Source organism: Perca fluviatilis, chromosome 4 (genome assembly GCF_010015445.1).
Source record: "Perca fluviatilis chromosome 4, GENO_Pfluv_1.0, whole genome shotgun sequence".
Lineage (NCBI taxonomy): Eukaryota > Metazoa > Chordata > Actinopteri > Perciformes > Percidae > Perca > Perca fluviatilis.
The window spans coordinates 16,685,535-16,704,985 of record NC_053115.1 but is presented as its reverse complement, the minus strand read 5'-3'; the positions used below and the strand labels follow the sequence as shown (position 1 = coordinate 16,704,985).

At 38.8% G+C, this 19,451-nt stretch overlaps 1 protein-coding gene across 2 annotated transcripts in view; it reads right to left on the bottom strand.

Annotated features, from left to right (window-relative positions):
* grm2a (glutamate receptor, metabotropic 2a) overlaps positions 1 to 19,451 on the bottom strand; it is a 32,420-nt gene that overhangs the window by 11,242 nt on the left and 1,727 nt on the right. For both annotated transcript variants that reach the window (XM_039796275.1, XM_039796276.1), the window contains exon 2: positions 7,937 to 8,674. In XM_039796275.1, coding sequence (XP_039652209.1) covers positions 7,937 to 8,464 — 528 coding nt within the window. In that variant the 5' untranslated portion in view covers positions 8,465 to 8,674. The remainder of the gene's footprint in view (positions 1 to 7,936; positions 8,675 to 19,451) is intronic.

Genomic DNA, 19,451 nt, shown 5'->3' with positions numbered 1-19,451 from the left:
TTTTTCAGTCCACATCTTGGATTTAGTTGTGTGAACTTTGAGTGAACTGACCTAGTCTTTGCTTTCAACCCCCACAAGTATATCACGTAGCAAAGCAAAAACTCTTTATTTCCAGTCCACACAAGGACTTCAGCATCATAGTGCACCATGAGTACTCACCATACAAGAAAAAATATCACTTGCTAATTGTAACTATAATAGAAAAATGGATGAGAATATTATGAATTTTAATCAACTAAACATTTTTTAAATCCAGATACGGAATGCATTCCAAATATAAAATGTCCCCTTATGTTTCTGCACTTAAAGGATGAAATCCCTGACTACAGAGTTATAACATCATGTGATGCCACTCAAAAATATGTCTTTGATCTCTCAGGCTCCTTCAACATGTGTTCAGATATAAGAAGCATTATGTTTGAGGCTAGATAGTAGAAAAGTACTTGCAGTAAAACAGAAATACCTTTCTGAAATAACAATGGTTTGTATTTTTGACATGTAACCCTGATATAAAGTCACAATCTATGCAGAAACCAGCAGTGGGAAAAGAAGTACTGAGCTCTTTTACTTCAGTAAAAGTATAGTAACACCACAGTGTAGAAATACTCTGTTACATGTTATAATTCCTGCATTCAAAATCTTACTTAACTAGGCTAAAAATACAAAGGTAGTAGCAATGTACTTAAAGTACCAAAAGTAAAAGAAATCATTATGCAGAATGACCCATGTCAGAATAATGCATATTATATTATTGGATTATAATTATTAATTAATGTGTTCATCACAGCTGGTAAAAGCGGATGTCATTTTAATTACTTTATATACTGCTGGGCAGTTAAATCTATAATAATAATAATAGATCATCATTTATTTTTTTTTTTTTTTAATAATCTGAATCCGCAAAGTAAGTTGAGTTATCAGATGAATAAATAATATAATATTGTAGTGGAGTACAGTTACATAAAATTAAAATACTCAAGTACAAGTACCTCAAAATGCTTAAGTACAGTACTCGAGTAAATGTACTTAGTTACACCGCTGGAAACTGCAGTTAGAGTTTCATCCAAAAAGATGGTAAGAAACGTGTTAACACACAATAGGTCTGCAGGTGGTATAGATCATTTACAGACTGATACAGTATATCTGCTTGAGGATGATTAGTTTGATAGATGCTGACTGAACAGTGAGTGTTTTAAATAAGTTATCAACTTCATAAAATTGCTGTGGTAGACATTTTTGTTCACTTTAAGGAGTTGTTTAGTAGTGAAGATACAGGAGGTTCTGGTGGGATTTGAATCCAGGTCAGTACAACTGCATGTGATTCTTAAGCTTAAGGTCTTAACCATCTCTGAGCTTTAAGCCTTTCTAGACAAAGAAGGCATAGAATACAGGTAGGCGCATTTACATATCGGCAGATCATGTAAATGTAAGTGTAAGTTTAGGTACGCCTATGCATTAAACATTCTAAACAGAAGGACTAGACCAAGGGAATTGCGTGGCATAGTTGTGTTAATGTCATAATTTTCTCTACACAGATATAAAAGTAAAAAAAAAAAAATTGCTTAAATTTGGCTATGCTCGTGGTAGTAAATGTGTAATTTCTCTGTAGGGTATTAAAGAAAGCTGTACGTCAGTTTAGTAATCCACTTACATGTGATGTATGGGGGTTATAAAGCACAGCGCCAGACGTGTCACCAATACAATGGGCTCATTGGAAATCTTTATATATTGTAGATGTTCACATGGCTTAGATGAAAAGCCAAAACCCTTCCACCTGCCAAAGCCTGTGAATGACACATCGTGAGTTGGTAGATATAAAATGGCAGATGTGGAGCATTATGGAAATATGGATTCCATGACTAATAATTAATATATGATCTTTATCATTTTGATAGGCTTGTTTTTGTTTTGTTTTTTTGCCATTTTGGAGTGATGCACCTTTACCCAGGGGCCCCTTGCTTACTAGTTACAACTGCACAAGGATGCTCATTCTAGAATCTTAACTGTAACTGCACACAAGTCCTGGAGCTTACAATACTAGAGGACAAGAGGAGCAGACAAGAAGAGCTTGAGGAATAAGCCGTATGACAGCATAAAAGCTGAGCCAAAAGATTTGACAGGCAGAATTCAGTTTGTGCGCACAGCAACATGTCAAACATATACACAGACCTGCATGTGCATCATTGTCTGCTGTTGTACAGTAAATGTATGTAATAATGCATGTGTACACAGGAAATTATAGAGGGAAACAGTATTTAGATACTTTATTTATGGAGTTCATCATTTTTAGTAAATTCCGTTATTTCACCTGCTGACAGTCAATGACCTACAATATTAGTTACTACAAAAGACACTCACATGACATGAACTGTATGTCATAATTTAATCATTTCACTTCTCAAAAGCAACCTGTAACATCTAATAATTCAGTAAGATATGGTTTGGTGTCAGCTACACCATACTGATTTATGTATCAGAACTTTTGTTTTCTTTTTAGTTTCAGTGTTTTTGTGATATTGTTTGTGTTTTTAATATTTACAGTACTAAAAAGAACCAAATGGTCAGGCTTTTTTGATTTGTATTTGGACAGAAGGAAGGACAAGAGAAGGGTTACAAATATAGATTTAAGCATAAGGGGATTCTTAACACTGACAAAAATCTCGTTCCGCTCTTTAGGAATTGTTGATTTTTGATTCTTTCATAAAACTAAACTGCAAGTATATATTAAACAGTTAACATTAGCCACACAGTACCGCTTACAGTCTCACACATTCAGCTACAGGGATCATCCTGCATTAGACAGCACCTTATTTAATTAGGAAAATTAAGAAGTGCCTCAGTGCGGCTTTGCACTGGAGAGTCTGCTGCTGAGCAGATTACTCTGAAAGTGGTTTCCTTTCAAGCAATGAGAGCATACAGGACCTGGTAGCTACGTTTGACACCGAGTAACAGGATGTTCTTTTTAGCTGTCATATACTGTTTTTATACAGATACGCCTAAGGCAACAGCGAACACCATGAGCTAGAATTATTCAGACTGCCCATGTGAAATGTCAAAATACAGGTGTATAACATGACATAAAAGCTATTTCTACTGTACATCATACAAACTTGATAAAATATCATAAATCTCAAGAAAATTAACAAAATGTTTTAGTTCATAGAAATGTGTTGCTTTTACAAATGTCAGAAGTGTAGAATTTACTGGTATATGTGATAAGAAATTATATAGAAATGCAGTTTCTTTTAAATAGGATTTGATGCTTTGGAGATGCAGCACATCACCATCACATTTTGTTTGTCTGCTTAGCATACTGTTGAATGAGTGAGATGCATGAAAGAGAAAGAAATATGTAAGGAATGTGAGAAGAGGCACAGTACGGGGACAATAGTCAAATAACAGAGCTAGAGATATACACAAGCACAGAAAATAAGATACTACTGAGAGAGTGGTCCAGGAAATATCAGGCCTACTTTGTAGAGATGTCATGATTTTTTTCTACATGAAAAGCCCATCTGCTCTTCCCAGAAGACTGTCTCAGTGTGCTTCTACAGCAATAACACTGTATTCCCAGAGCAGCAGTCCTTAGCTCCACTCAGTATCACACATATACTGGCCACTCAGCGCCCTGAAACAGACATGCAAACACATACATGAGGAACGGACATGCATGCACATATAACACTGTGGACAGTATGCACTGGATCATTGTTAGTTTATTTCTTATGATTTAGTTGCTTGGCAACAGCTTTAACAGGGTGAAAATAAGAACTGTTGGATACCTAGAGCAAGGATGTTTTTTGATCAGGTCCTGCCCCCTCATTCTGCTGGATAATATGAACCTCCTTCATGCTGCAGTAGTCTTTGAAAGCCCCCAGAGTCATGCAACCATTCAGACTATACCACATTTTAAGTTACAGCAGCGCTTCTATTCATTTGCAATGTCAGTTACTCAACTTTGACGTGCACCTGCTTCCATTCAATTCATTTCTTTCCTCTGTGTGCATTATCATCTCTTTACAATTGGCTTGTAAGTACAAGCTCAGTGTGATACAGCAGAAAACCTGTTAAGTTTTAGGTCAACTAAAAATCCTCAGACATGACAGACCAAATTGGGGTTCAGCTGTCATCCTGTAATTCATATGTGATATTGGGAGTTTGTGTAGTTGTCATGATATGTTTTTCAACTGGACAAATAGCAGGCTCTGCCAAACCACTGAATAATCCAATCACATGTGAATTATTTACAATTTCGGGAGCACATTCTTTACTTTTATCTGTGAATAATGCATTTTCACTGCATGGCTTTTGCTGATACATTTCATCATTATTGTTCTCTCTGGCATGAGTTCTGTCATGTGTGTTTCCATGTTGTATGACTCATGTGTGCTCCAGAGATTGGCACTGTCTACCTGCAGAAGAAGACAATTCTATAAATAGGGTTGTTTGTGGGGGATAAAAAAAAAATGAGATTCTTGAGCTGCTGAAAGCCCATACATTTAGCTTATTATTCTGCTCACACAGTTTAGTCTGCAAATGTCAAGCAAGTGTGTTTGTATCCGAATCTATATCTTTAAATGTTGCCAAGCATCCTTGTGAGTTTGTCTAATGTATCAGTAAAAAATTACCACATCTCCGACAGTGTGCTAAAAACTATATTAATTCACAAAGGGATATACAATAAGAGCTTCTGCCCAAATACCCTGGAACAAGCCAGGTTTCAATTCCAGACAGTGATTTGTGTTTTCAGATTGGCTGCAGAAATTTCCTCTACCTGTGTTTCATATCTGAGAAAGGTTCTTTAGTGAGCGTCTGAGTTTTTGACATTCCAGAGGTATTCTCCTAATGCACCCTGGTGATAAGGATGTTTTTCCTGGGGGGTGCTCTTTTACCAGTGAGTCATATTTAGCAGACACAGCACAGGCTGCTGCCGGGGTAACAAAAGTGGAGTCCCTTCCATGTATTAATCAGAAGCCGGCCCCGAGGCTAGATGTTCCTGGACTGTAATTGTGGAATACAATACATCTCTGATTAACCCACGCCTTTAGGACAATGAGGAGTAAAAAGGCTAAAGTGCCCTCTATAAAGCAAAATGAATATACTTGATGCAGGCTGACAGTGGTTTGATGATTGTTTATGATTAAAGCTTGCTTTCAGTGTGCTACAATACTACTGAATATCTTGAACTGTAGGTAACGTGTCTTGTCATTGCTGCAGCTCATCACACATGAATGAAGATGCTTCATGTACTGAACATGTCATCACAAGGTCATTACTCTCCTTGCACTGATAATCTGCTGTTTAGATAGACCACAGGGAAGATGTTCAAGACTAAACACTTGAATCACATTTCTACAAGTAGATTCATTCAAACTGTCAAGATGACATCACAGACTTCCCTGTGACTGTTTAAGATACAGGCTTTGATTGTAAAATGGTTTATGACTCTCTCCATCTTTTTCCACCAATGATCATATCTGCCTGTCACTGCTTCTGTGTTTCTGTGAAACATGATCTCTCATTCGATTCCGCTACATCCTCTGTGTGCAGGCACACCTCTGCCAACCACCAGACAGACCGGCAGCAACCACAGATGGGGAAGACAGGATCTAGCTCGCGAGAGCGTCATAGAACTTCGCCTCCACACTCAACTCAATCTGTGCCCATGTAACGCCAGCATGGCTAGGCGTGCAGCCAGATCCGCCCCCATATCTGCGATTGTCACACCAAAACACCAGCAGTACAGCAACACGCTCCTTCACTGTGACTTATTTAGACAGCAATCAGCGTCCTCACCATCAGTTAACCATGTTCCACCATATCGCCATTGTCCTGTAACTGCCTTGCCTGACCTAACCGCCTGCTGTTTACACAGAAGGGCAAGAATGGTAGCCTTTCACACAGCCAGGCTGGTTCACTTAAAGGTCTGACTGGCTATAGATTATGCACAAACCAGGCAGCTACAAAGGACAGAAACATTATGTGGAGATGGTATCTGCAGAGCAACAGCCAGCAGCAATACAGAAATGCCACACATTCACATGCCCCAAATGCATATATTTGTGTAATAGTGTTGCCGTTGAAAATGCACATACACCTTGCCTTGTTTTCAAAGAGCACATCTCACACAGCTTTAGGAAGATTTAAGGAAATAATTCATTTTAAAAAGCTAGACTGTGTGATTTTAAATGATAAGCACATTTCCGGTTGAAGAGACTATGACTGTAGTTGTCTTTGATTATTGCATGCTTAGCAACCAACCAAGAGAAAGAGCAAGCACTAGTTCATAACTGAACTACATTAAAATATAGGGGATTATTCATTGTGAGAAAGGGAACTGTGTCCTGTGGTGCACTCCTACTGATGAGGAAGATTCAGTGAGAAGCTAGGGCAGACCTCAGACCTTAAGCTTGTAATAGTACGTCTATAAATTACCACAAGACAAGGGCACTCTCTGAGGCGCCCCAGATGCCAGGTTTCACTAAAATTACAGCTCATTTATCAAATCCTTTATTTCCAAACTGTCCTTTTCACCAGGAATTCCAATATAGGTGCCCTGAATCCTCCTCTTACATCATTTCCCAAGAGCTCCTTACCTGTATAATGTATCATTGCACTGTACTGTACTGTTTGGCATTGTGTTCTGTCAGCAGGGGGACCAAAACATTTGTTTTGGAACTACAAAAAACAGATGATGTTTGCAGAGCTCAGCTACGATCGGGGAATATTAAACCTAACATACTTTTAATAGTAGCATTTACTCAGTCAAATAAAAGTAGATATATACATTTATTTTCAACACACTGCTATAAACTTGTCTACAAAATATCGACAGGGTGCCCACTTGATAAAACATTTGTAAGGCAGCGCACTGAAGCAGCTATTCACTATGGTTAATTTGTTGGCACATCAGTGCTGGCATGTCTGCTGGACACTGTTTTCTACAAATCATGACTAAAAAGTATGGAAGGATGCCACCACCAGTCCATTGTGCTGAAGTACAAACTGAGGAAAGCTGCTAACAGCAGACTGCCACTGGCAGGGGTTCCTACAGTATCCATGCTTTATCAATGATCTGAAGCCAGTTATTATTTCTGGCTGGGCAGAAGTGTGTTCCTGTCTTCAAACAAGCAGACATCTGGAAGATGAGGCTGCACGTCTCGAGTGAGGTGAACCATACTCTTCAGCCGAGACAGCAGGCATGGTCCTTCTGGCTGACTGAGCCAGGGTGATGAGTTTGAGTTAATGCTTTAGGGAATGTATATTTGTGAGTATTAACCAATCTAAGTTCCACGTGACACACCATCACTTTCCACACTGACTTGAAATTACACTGATGTGGCAGCCATATCACAGCTGAAGATTTGGAGACCCAATTAGCAGAGCTTTCATCGCATCAGCTTGAGTGAGCCAAAAGGAGCACTGCTGCTGAGAGTAATCATGCCTTCACTAGTCATCCTGTCAGCCCGTCCCAAACACAACATCTGTAGCATGTCTGCCTCTGACAGGATCGCTGCCGAAGTGTGAATTACCGGGAAAGAGATCTTCTAAATTAGATCAGCCAGGCATATGGGTATACAGGTAAACAGATCCTCCTTGCGGAACTGATACTCATTAAGTCCCTGTGTTAACATCTCGCAAGGGGTAATTGCACATGGTACTTAAGTCTAAATGGACAGTTATGTGACCATCCATCACACGCTTGCTTGTACTCCCTCCTCACTCTGGCTCTCTCTAAAGCCTGCAGTAGCTGCTGAAAGTAAAACACACCTCATGTAATTGCACCGTCTGACCAAATTAATGTAGCTTGTGACCAACTCATTTCATGGCATAAAACAAAGATGATCTTCAACAGCAAATTGAAACTAATTATTCTATTACAGATACGTCATAGACAGCCCACCCACTCAGTTGGCGTGTTTTCGTTGGTTCCTACCTGAATGGAGACATCACTGTAGGAGCCTCCAATGACCCCAGAGATAGCCAGAGGGACGTCGTCATGGATGGCGTAGGAGCCGTCGGGGCACGTGTACTCACTGTCATCCACTTTGGTGAGGGAGGCCCTGACAAACTCCAGGGACTGCTCTAGAGCGTAGGTGTCCTTAGAGCAAGTGTCCAGTATGTGAGCTCCCAGTCTGATCCCAGGCAGGATGCGCTCATCCTTGTTGATTTCATCTAGTGCCAGCAGCATGGCCTCCAGTCGCTGGATCCCTCTCTGAGCATTGATCTTCCCACAGTCCTCGGCTCCCTCACCCTTCTGGTGCACAGGGAACAGGCCGCCAATCATCAAATCTCCTTCCAGTGTGATCTCCCTCTTGGAGTCAGTGTTATAACCTACCACAGGCAAACCCTGGGGGGCCTGGGCAAAGAGAGACACACATAAGCACAGCAGGCTGAGGTGGGACAGCCAGAGGGGTCGGGGCACAGGACGCACCCCCAACACAGGGGATTTCCCCAATGACATATCCCTTGGGAAAAACAAGGTCACAGTACTGTGGTTTCTGGTCTGAGTCTGGTCAGCTTTTGATGACAGCGGTTCTAAAGAAAAAAACAGTAAGGCGCAGCAGCACCAGATCTCAAAGTACCAGTGTTTTTGTTCTGACAGAGGCCATTTACAGCATCAGCCCCATCCTCTTCGTTCTTCTCTTCGTCAGAGTTTGTTGTAAATTACAGCCTGCAGATCAAACAGAGAGAAATTCAGTCACAGCCTTTGAGTTGGAGTACAATGATCCCTTTGTTTTACACACACATTGTGTCTGCCAGGGACTGGTTTGTCCCATTGAGATATGTTTGCACAAGTGAGTCAATATTTGTATATCTTGATGTGTATTAATGATGGATATGATATACAGTAACAGGACAGAAAAAAAAATAATGATACCACACGTGTACGTACCACACAACAGGTGTAAACTAATCAACAAGATGAGTCTTGAGGACAGAGTTCACCATGAGAGCAGAGTTCACTGAGGACAAGGAGGATCCTCCAAACGGTTTCCCATGTTTTCAAGCAGCACATAGTCAAGCCTTCATTGTGAGAGGTTTCACTTAGCATTTGTGTGTGTGTGTGTGTGTGTGTGTGTGTGTGTGTGTGTTTTATTTTGAAACCCATTTCTCCTCCTGTTTCATTGTCTGTCTGACCTCAAGCGACCCTTCTAAGGCAGATGATTGTACAACTCTTTTATAATCACATGTGCACATGCTCCTGTACACTGCAAGTCTACAGAGATAACAAATCATGTCCCCAAGGATTGTTTGTCAAATCACATTAACTACTCACACAGTCTTACAAAAAACGTGATTTATGCACAACAAAAGAAAAATTCAAACGCAAATCAAAGGAGATAAAGTATTGAAATCTATTTCAAGCATACAAATTAATTTTGTTTCCAACGGATTGAATTAGAGTGACTTTATCTCAAGCTACATAAACTAATTAATTTGTTTTGCTGTCTCTAATGTGGTACGTTATTTATTATTTATTTTCAATACAAGGCAAGATGCAACTCCAAATTAATGTGAGCATTTGTCATTCCCAGCTAAAAAAACAAACATGTTAGTACAACAAATTTGACTCATACTGTGACAAACGGCGCATTTGTGGTTTCAGTGGTTGGGGGAAAAGCTCTGTCCTTAGATTAAACTAATACTAATACACAATTGATCCGCCAGTTCACAGGTTAGGGTCATCTAAAAAATGTAATCATGCGACCGTTAACGCAGAGGGCACAGTTTTAAACACATAGTTAACGTTGTGAAACGAAACTAGTAAAGTTTAGGCAACAAAAATACATTGTTAGGGTTAGTAAAACATCAGGGATTGGCTGAAAATGAGTCACGTAAAATTACTAACATGTAACGTAACATGATGTCGGGCATCATTGCGCCACAGACTAAAATTGTATTAATTTCAAAATGACAGTTCACTATTGGTTTGACATGGGACATAAAAGATCTGTGTTCCATCCATCAACCCAACATACCTCCTAATGCAAAATTTGGCGCTCTTATACTTTGTCACCTCACTTCCTCGTTTGTTCTTGCGATACTTACTACAGCCACAAGAGGTTGCTGCCGAACAACAAATATAATTGTCGGCCATTATCAGCTGCTTGCATAATCGACCTATACAGTTGTTTTCTGTTAAATGAATATTGTATTTCCAAATGTCAAACTATTCCTTTAAGTTAGATTACTTTAAGCCCACATACAACCCCAAATGGTTTGGCTGTTTTTAATGATTATATCAAGTTGGGACTTACTGTTAAAATATTTCATAATGAGGTCCCCAAATATCTGTCCAACTATTTTAATGGCTTCAGAGACAATCACATCGATGCAACAACAAGCAAATCAACAGATTTTATACTTTTTAGATTAAAGATTTCAGTGTGCAAAAAAAATATTTTTATACACGGCTGCAATTAAATAGAATAAACTGCCAGTATCTCAGAAACTTGATGAAGCAGAGAGATATTTTAAACATGCTATAAAGGAAATAGGAACAGGAACCTTGCACAAAAAACTCTTTTTACTTCCTTTTATGTTACCGTATGTCTTTTATTGATTAAATGGATATTGTATTTAAATTTGTATTTCGGTCCTGCCAGACTTCAGTATCACAAAGGAAATAAACCTGTGGGCTTTATTGTGTAATTTAATTATTGACAGTCTGTATATGTCATGACTGTCAAATATATCTATTAATTCTGTTTATTTATGTGTTCCTTCTACCATCTGATCTCTTATCTTTGCCTTTAATGTTCAAATTATAGGGTAGTGTAATAAAGAAAATAAGCTTTTTCCGGTTACTCCAACGCCAGACTTACAAATAAATCTGGCATCAATACTGTGCAGAGCCACGTTCCAATTTTATGTGACCCTCCACGCTGATGCAGTTCATGTATGGATTTTCATCAGAAGAGACACAGGGTTATTGTTCAAGCCTGGTGTCAGTCCTCACAAATCCCAAAGGCTTAATTAGGCAGTGTGTTGAGTGTGGGAGAAGTTTATCAGAGTAAATTATTGAGCTAGAATGATCTGTCTCATAGCCACTGTTTAAACAAGTCAAGTAGGCTGACAAGCAGAAATGAACTGTATTGATTAGAGATTATAAGACCAGAAGCAGGCAGATATTAATACTCATTTCTTTCTTTCTGATTCACAGACCTATTAAAATAACGTACATTAGCCCTCAACAGGATTCAGACTGCAGACCACATTGTTTTTCTCTCGTTGTTCAATCCTCTCTCTCTCTCTCTCTCTCTCTCTCTCTCTTTCTCTCCCCTGTTGTTTCCATGGAAACTTGCCAGTAGATGGAGAGGAACTGGAAGACAGACCAGGACAAGTAGGCCAGTCTGACCATGCATGGTGCTTGGTCCTGTGGGAGAACTGGGGAACCTGCACTGTGAACTATCCAAACTGATCCGACCCCATGCAGAGCTTTTGTTTCGTGTTCTGCCTTTTAAACACATCTCAAGCCGAACAATAAATGGATGATACAAGCCTCTGTTTCAAACCACTAATGTGTTTGGATGTTGCTTAATATCTTATCTTTGATCCATCGGTATTCTTAGTTGTCCAGTAGTGGTTTGATAAGAAGAAGAAAAATGACTGCCTAAGAAGTGCCACTGGTGCAAACACTGCAGTCTTTTAAAAAAATAAGAAATAAGATGTGACATGTTGCATTACATTTGATGAGCTGCCACCGAAACTTATAAGGTTATTTTTTCTTCCACACAAACTAACTGTGTGGATATCAAACTTTCCATTTGCTCCCTCAGCAACTTGTCAACAAGTAGAAGTTCATTGCTACAGCCTGCGCATACAGTATAGGTAAATGCACTGCTACTTCCCTCGCATACAAAGGCAACCACAGACAAGCGAAGGAATACAATTGTGTACAACAAGAACGTTTTAATGTTTTGTGAGTGTGTTCTTGTTCTACTGTAGCTCTGCAGCGTGTGAAACATTGCTGCACAAGTCATGAATGCCCGAGGCTATAAATGCCCAAATGGCGAAAGAAACAACAAGTCTAGGCTGTAAGCTGACTAATTGTGTTTATTTAGAATATATTTCTGCTGAGAAAAAAAATGGCAATAAAACACTGGTAAAGCACTTAAGCACACAGCCACAAGAGAGAATGGTGAAAAAAGGATTTCTGGCTGACACATTGTCAGTCTCCTTCCCGATCCTGCATTCACACAGGAGACCTCCATCTCACCAGTGGACTCTATTTCTCTCTGTATGTCCTTGTTCACTACATTCCAATTTCCAACCTGTTATGACAGCATACATATTCCTTTTGGAAAATCTTTAAATATAATAATGTCATTGCAAAGTTACATGCAGTAAAGGCTGGTAATCTCCATATCTCCTCAATTTGCTACAATTTGTATAATGAAGTTTTTTAGTCAAAAATTATTCATATGTAAGGTTGTTCTTACTTTAGATATCCTACTCAAAGCAATAGACATTTTGGAAAATACGCTTAATTGAGAAGATTGATATCACGCTTGTGTGTGTCTGGGAAATATGAAGCTACCACCAGCAACCGGTCAGCTTAGATAAAGACTGGAAACAGCTAGCCTGGCTCTGCCCAAGGTAACCAAATCTGCTTACCAACGCGTCTGAGGCTCACTAATTAACAATTATATCTTGACACAAAAATACATCCTAGAGTCCTGCTCCCATGCAAAGAGTGAAACCACAGCGTGTTGTTATTATGCTTCAGTTGAATAAATAAAACAAAATATAATAAATAAGATATATATATACATATATATGTAGAGGTGCTGGTAGGCAGATTGTGTTAACTTAGAACAGAAGCCTCCTTGTTTCTAGTCTTTATGCTAAGCTAAGCAAACTAGCTGCTCGCCCTAGCTTCATATTTGCTGTACAGACATGATAGTGCTAACAATCCTTCATTTAACTGTTGGCGAGAAAGCAAATAAGGGTATCTCCATAATTGTCGAACTATTAATTTAATAAATGTATCAACTTTGTCACAAGAAGCAGGCACAAGAATGATTGTAAGATTTTATGGCTGAAGATTCTTGACATGATGTAAGATAGCTGTTTGTAGGTAATCAGCGTAATGCGTAAAATACTGCGTACATGTACAAATGACAGATGCTATGAGCAATATTTACACTTTCGATATAATATCCCACCCAGAATGCTGTCTACACATTAACTTCAAAGAAAAACTATGCTTCTCATTTTCCTCTCTCCTCCTATGCAGCTATCTCTGTTTCCCTCTTCGCCAGATGGCCTTTTTAATTCAAGAGCTTAAAGCCTGCCAGCCTCTTACACACTTTAAACCAGACTGTGTCAAGGAATGGGAGGCGAAAAAAATACAAAAAAAGATAGCAGATGTGAGAGGGCAGGAAAAAGAAAAGAAAAAGAGTGTGGGCAGCAGTGAAAAGAGGGATAAGGGTGGGTTTTGAGAAAGATGCTATCCAGGCTGACTTTTATATGACACTCGTTTGCCCCAGGAGTGGAGTGCAGTATTAATATGGTAATATCCACCCAGGCCTGAATGAGCAGGTTGGAGATTCCCTGTGGAATGACTTGGAGGATGACGAGGAGGAAGCAAAGGTAATGGGAGTCAGGCTTCCCTAAAATCACATTTCCAGCTGACAAAGAGAATGGTCCTGTGTGGGGGAAGACTTAAAATGGTCTGCTAATGGGAAAGAAGACTCACACACGTACACACATATCACTGAGCACAAACGATGCATGATCCTGGAAGCACCTGGGACAAATGAAAGTCTGTGATACTTTGCAAAATAGATTTTCTTGATACATATTAAAGGATAGGGCTGGTGATATTCTGTGTTTTTCTAAATGTCAACAAACAGTATTTACTGCATATGCCAAAAAGAGTTTTTTTCTCAGTGTTATAGAGCACCATTGTTACAAAACTATGCAGTAAGGCACACCATTGCACTGGGTGACGTATAATAATAATAATAATAATAATCATCATCATCATTATCATCATCATCATCTTTATTTATAGAGCACTTTTCAAACTACATCACTGTAAAAAGTGCTTAGTTGTATCAACTTAAAATAACTACTAGTTGCATTAATTATTTTGGGTTTTAACAACTCTTTCTGGATTGTGCTGCAAAGGTAACAATAATAGTTGAGGATACAAATATAATTTGTCCCTCCAACTAATTCCCAAGTTTTTATTTAACAACTAACATCAAGTTTTCCTAACAACTATGCTAAGTCTTTTTAACTAATTCCCAAGTTAACTAATATCATCTGGCAACTTGCAAAAAAGAAAAAGAAACTTTCTTACAGTGATGTTGAAAAATATTTCACAAAACAATAAAACAAGCCAGTCATAAAAACATCAGGTTATTTAAAACAACAAATACAAACAATTTGGTGTATTAAAACCTGTACAGTGTAGTTACAAAAAGAAAAGAAAATGTTTAAAAGAATAAAAAACTTGCTCATTACCATGAACATGCCTATTTTGAGTTACACTGTCCTGTTGCTGTAAATACTCACAAAAGCACCAAAACGTGCATATATTAATTTACGGCTAGAAATGTTCCCATGTGCACAATTTACTCGTGTTTGAGTAATGTTTGTTAAAAAACATACATTCCCAAGCTGTTTTATGGATTTGATTTAAAAGATTTAAAAAATGTCAATAGGAATGAATGGGCTCAGAGCTGAGAGTCACAGATAAGGCAGAGACATCAGAAACTATACTGACTCGTTGTATTTGGTATTTTTATGAGATTTGTTGATACTAAGAAAAATATGGAATACCTCTACCCTTATCCTTTAAAGATATTTTTCATATTGAACACATTTACAAAACTAGGAAATAAGCAGAGAGTGCAACCAGTGATTAGAGAAAACCACATACACACACACACAAACAGACACACACACACCACACACACACACACACACACACACACACACACACACACACTAGATTATTACATTAGAGAGGCTGGACTTGTCCGTACAACTTTTGCAACCTTTTTAAGTTTTTTCTGTTCTGTTATGAACCCACCTACCAACAGCAGTTGGATTAACCAATCAGTGTGCTTGGTACGCATGTCTGTATGACGCGTTTTTGAGATTTAGGTGTTCGCGTGCGCTCCTCTGCGAGCCTCTGTGACCTACAGTTACCCAAAACACCCTCACTGTGTAGGTTCGCAGAGAAGTATACGTGTACAGTGTATTCGCAGAAGTATACATTTTCAGTTTTAAACAACTGATATTCTGTCGATCACACACATCCTCACAGCTGTATATAGAGAAATTTCCGTTTTAGTTTCTTTAATCTGGCTTTCCGTGTTTGTCCTCATATTAGATGCATTTCCACCTATTATCAAGTTATCATTTAGAAGTTTTTCTCACTCAACCTCTGTGGAATTACTTATTCAAACAGTAGCAAACATGGCTACGTAAAGCAATATCACAATTGGTGGGCTGTTACATTTTAAAAGACAGCATGCTCTTTAGAATATAGTGACGGCAGATAAGACATTTATAGGAAAACTAACATAGATTATCTCTGAACACCACCAAGTATTTGAATCCAGTTCAATTAATGTTGCAAGGACGATAGACTGGATTAATGATATCCACTAACATTACATCAGCAAAACAATTAAATGTCTCCCAAAAATACAACTGCTTACCTTTTTCTGACAAGGTCATTTATACAAGTAGCAATTAAAAAGCGAGTAGGTCCTTAGAGTTTGAATATTGGCAGAGGAAATTTCACTGCATTTGAGAAGCCGCAATTACAGTAAGAAGACATGGCTCAATTTGGTGGCTTGAAGGGTTTACTGTCACCAATCAGTTGAGACAGTCAGTAAATGAAAAACAAACCTCAGAATTCAGTTCCTGACTTTCATACAATCCACCTCATTCATCATATTTATGCTTCTGTTTACCTGCCCCTCATCCATCTCCTCCTCTCCCTCCACCTGTAAATGGGGAATCCCTTGCATGTGTTCACCGGCTTCTCCTCCCAAGAGTCCCATTCTGCACCCCATCATCAAACATTCATCCTCTCTCTTTATCGCTCAGAGATCATTACTGCCAGGCCTATAATTGGCCGGAACACAGCGATGGATGTGTGGTGCTTTTGCTTCAGAGGTATTTGTTGTATCTTTGCATTATTCATTATCACATCACCACACTGTTAAAATAAAAGTGTGTGGGTTTTTTGGTTTTTAATTATAGTTAAAGTTATTGAGATGAGAGCTCATATTTTGTTTGTCTATGTTTTTAAATCACATCATTTATCTAGCTAAAAAAACAACAACATCCAAGAGCAGTAAGGATTGTTTTTAAATAGATGCTTTAATTGCTCTTAAAGTAGTTCTTGCCTATGCAAAATGAAAGTTTGATTGCAGTTAGACTGAGTCGTGATATGTTTGGGGGAATACCACCATGCAAGACCATACAGTTGTATTTCCACCCTGTATGTCACAGAGTGTCTTTGTGTATCCTTCCCTCTTTTCTTCTGATATTATCTCATTTTTATTCAGCTATCCATTAACAGTGGAAATAAATTGGACCCGACATTTGATTGAGAGGCTCTTGCATACAAAAACGATGCGGATGTTCTTTAAAGCCCCCGGAAATCCAAAGTGTTTCTTTAAAACATTTAATTTGAGTTGAACACTTTTGCTTAGTTTTGTTGTTGTCTTATTTTATTTATTATATTTTAATTTATTTACCTTGTATAGTCTACTTTAGCCGTTGTGCTTTTCTTTGCCCTTAACTCTTTTTACTGACTCAAAGAGCCTGCACAAGAATTCCTATGTGCCTGGACTGTTTGGTGTATGCACAAATGGCAAATAAAAATCTTGAATCTTGAATCCGGACTGTGTGGGTGTAGTGTCGTCCGTGTGATCCATTTTTAACAACATAATCATGTGGCTGAACAGTCTATATCAGCCAACCAACAATACCGACAATTACAAAGAAAGTAATTTAAACCTGAGAAATGCAGTAAAGCCCTACAGCAATAATCACTTGTCACCAGAACCCTTATTAAAAATGAGGCGCTTGGGGCACCCGGATAGCTCAGTTGGTAGAATGGGCGCCCATATATAGAGGTTTACTCCTCGACGCAGCGGGCCTGGGTTCGACTCCGACCTGCGGCCCTTTGCTGCATGTCATTCCCCCTCTCTCTCTCCCCTTTCATGACTTCAGCTGTCCTATCAAAATAAAGGCTGAAAATGCCAAAAAAAAATAATAATCTTAAAAAAAAAAGCTTGAAATGTAATACCTTAATGCAGTGGTTCCTATAGGGGGTCTGGACCTAAAGGGTCACGAGATGAATCTAGTGGGTTACAAGAGGACTCCCAATATAGAAAGTATGAGAAGAAACTAACTTCTGATACACATTATTATGATTTTACTTTTTTAATAATCTTTGCTTCTTTCAGGCCCCTAAAGATTATTAAAATGAAACAAACTTTTTTATTGGGGAAAATCACTCCAATTGAGCTCCTCGCAATTTATGGCCAACCTGTGACAAGGGGCTGCACGGAGACTTTGCTTTATCTTAAGGCATCACAAGCAAAACAGGTTGGGAACCGCTGCTTTAATGCATGAGTGTTAGGTCTCAAAACAGTCCCAGCAGATTCTCTTCTAACAGTTTAAATCCTTTCATCGACAGCAAATCAGTTGCCATCACGTTTGATGGTTCAAGGCACTTTTAACAGTACATGAGAAGTAAAGAGAACTTAAGCTCCACTGACTTTCTGAGTTTTATCAAGCAACTGCCTGGAGAAATCTATTTAGGATAGGGAAACTATAGGATATTTGACAACATTTGATAAAATATCCTAAACGAATGGCAAATTCCTCTGAACAGAGAGGCATTTTAAACATGGACATTTGTTGGACAGAGGTGGAAAGTGGAAACCACACATATGTGGTTAAGCCACGGATATTAAAATGCTCTGTTCATTGTCCTGAGTAATTTTGATTAACTACTCCTTCGAGTGCCACTAATCCTGTTAGTATTACTGAAGTCAGGATTTATTTCAGTAAGAATTGCAAGCAGAAGAAATCAACAACAGTTCATCGTCACAATTGAAATTATTGGTGCAGCTGACCCAGGACTTGCCTGGGAACCTCTCACACATACACAAAGAATGTGAAATGGTATTGAGTTATTTCAGTCATTTGCAGCAGTTCATTTTAATCTGAGTCATATCCACATCATTAATTATTTGGAAGCTTCTGCTTTCACTTGAGTAGGCTAAGTCCATGCTATATCTTTCTACTTGAGTTGGAATCTGGTGAAGGTATAGTGTTATTCTCAGTTTAATGTGTGATTTCACCATGATTTTATCAGGACTACATAGTCATTGTAAGCGGACTTTGCAGACTCATTGAACATGTACTGTAGGTTTGATCTGAAATTAAAAACCAATACATCCTTAAAACATACACACTGAAAATATTTCCATTCATTCTGTGAATCTTAAATTAGAGCCAGGATTCTTTTTCTATCATTTTCTGTCATTTCTTATCTTTCATTGTCATTGTCACTTTGCCTTTGTCTTTCACAGAACAGACACACAACTGTGTCTTATTAACACAAGTGCAGATGTACTATCAGCTCACAGAATACAAATCAGTACATAAATACCTACATTTAGAGTGGTGCAGAGGGACATTAAATATTTCATTTAACAGATGTTATGGGCATCAGGTGTACAGTATAGACCAGGCTTAATGTGATATAATACTGGCAGACATCCATCTTCCAACCGATGTACCTCACCTGTGTGTGTGTGTGTGTGTGTGTGTGTGTGTGTGTGTGTGTGTGTGTGTGTGTGTGTGTGTGTGTGTGTGTGTGTGTGTGTGAGAGTGTGAGTGTGAGAGAGAGAGAGAGAGAGAGAGAGAGAGAGAGAGAGAGAGAGAGAGAGAACATGACCATAAGGAAAAGTAAGATATTAAGCCGTCCCTTTTTGATAGGACAGGAGTGATTTATCCAACACATTCACACCCTTAAAAAAGCTTGGCATGCTGTAATAACAGACTTGCAATGCCTGTACTAGAAAGATCAGGGCATTCAAGTTAAGCTGCTACAAGTGAACATATCTCAGAAACAGCCTTGTTTTGGTTTCTTTTTGCAGACAACTAGTCATTTTTGCATTGTTTGTTCCAAAAATTCTCAACATGCTGCTACACAGCTCTGGTCGTCCAGCGCCCAAAGTAATTAACAGGGTTCCTGGCGCCCTAATGTTACACTGGCAGTGGGTCCCCTTCGCATCAAGTCAAAAGTAACAGGTGAGGCAGACTGCGGTCAGAGGGAGCACAGGTCAGACAGCGTCATCTCCTCCTGTTCTTTTTTTTGTTTCTGGATTCAGATGATGGCAGTGGAGCATGCTCTTCTTCAGTCATCCATGACCTGAATAATTTACTGTAATCAACAT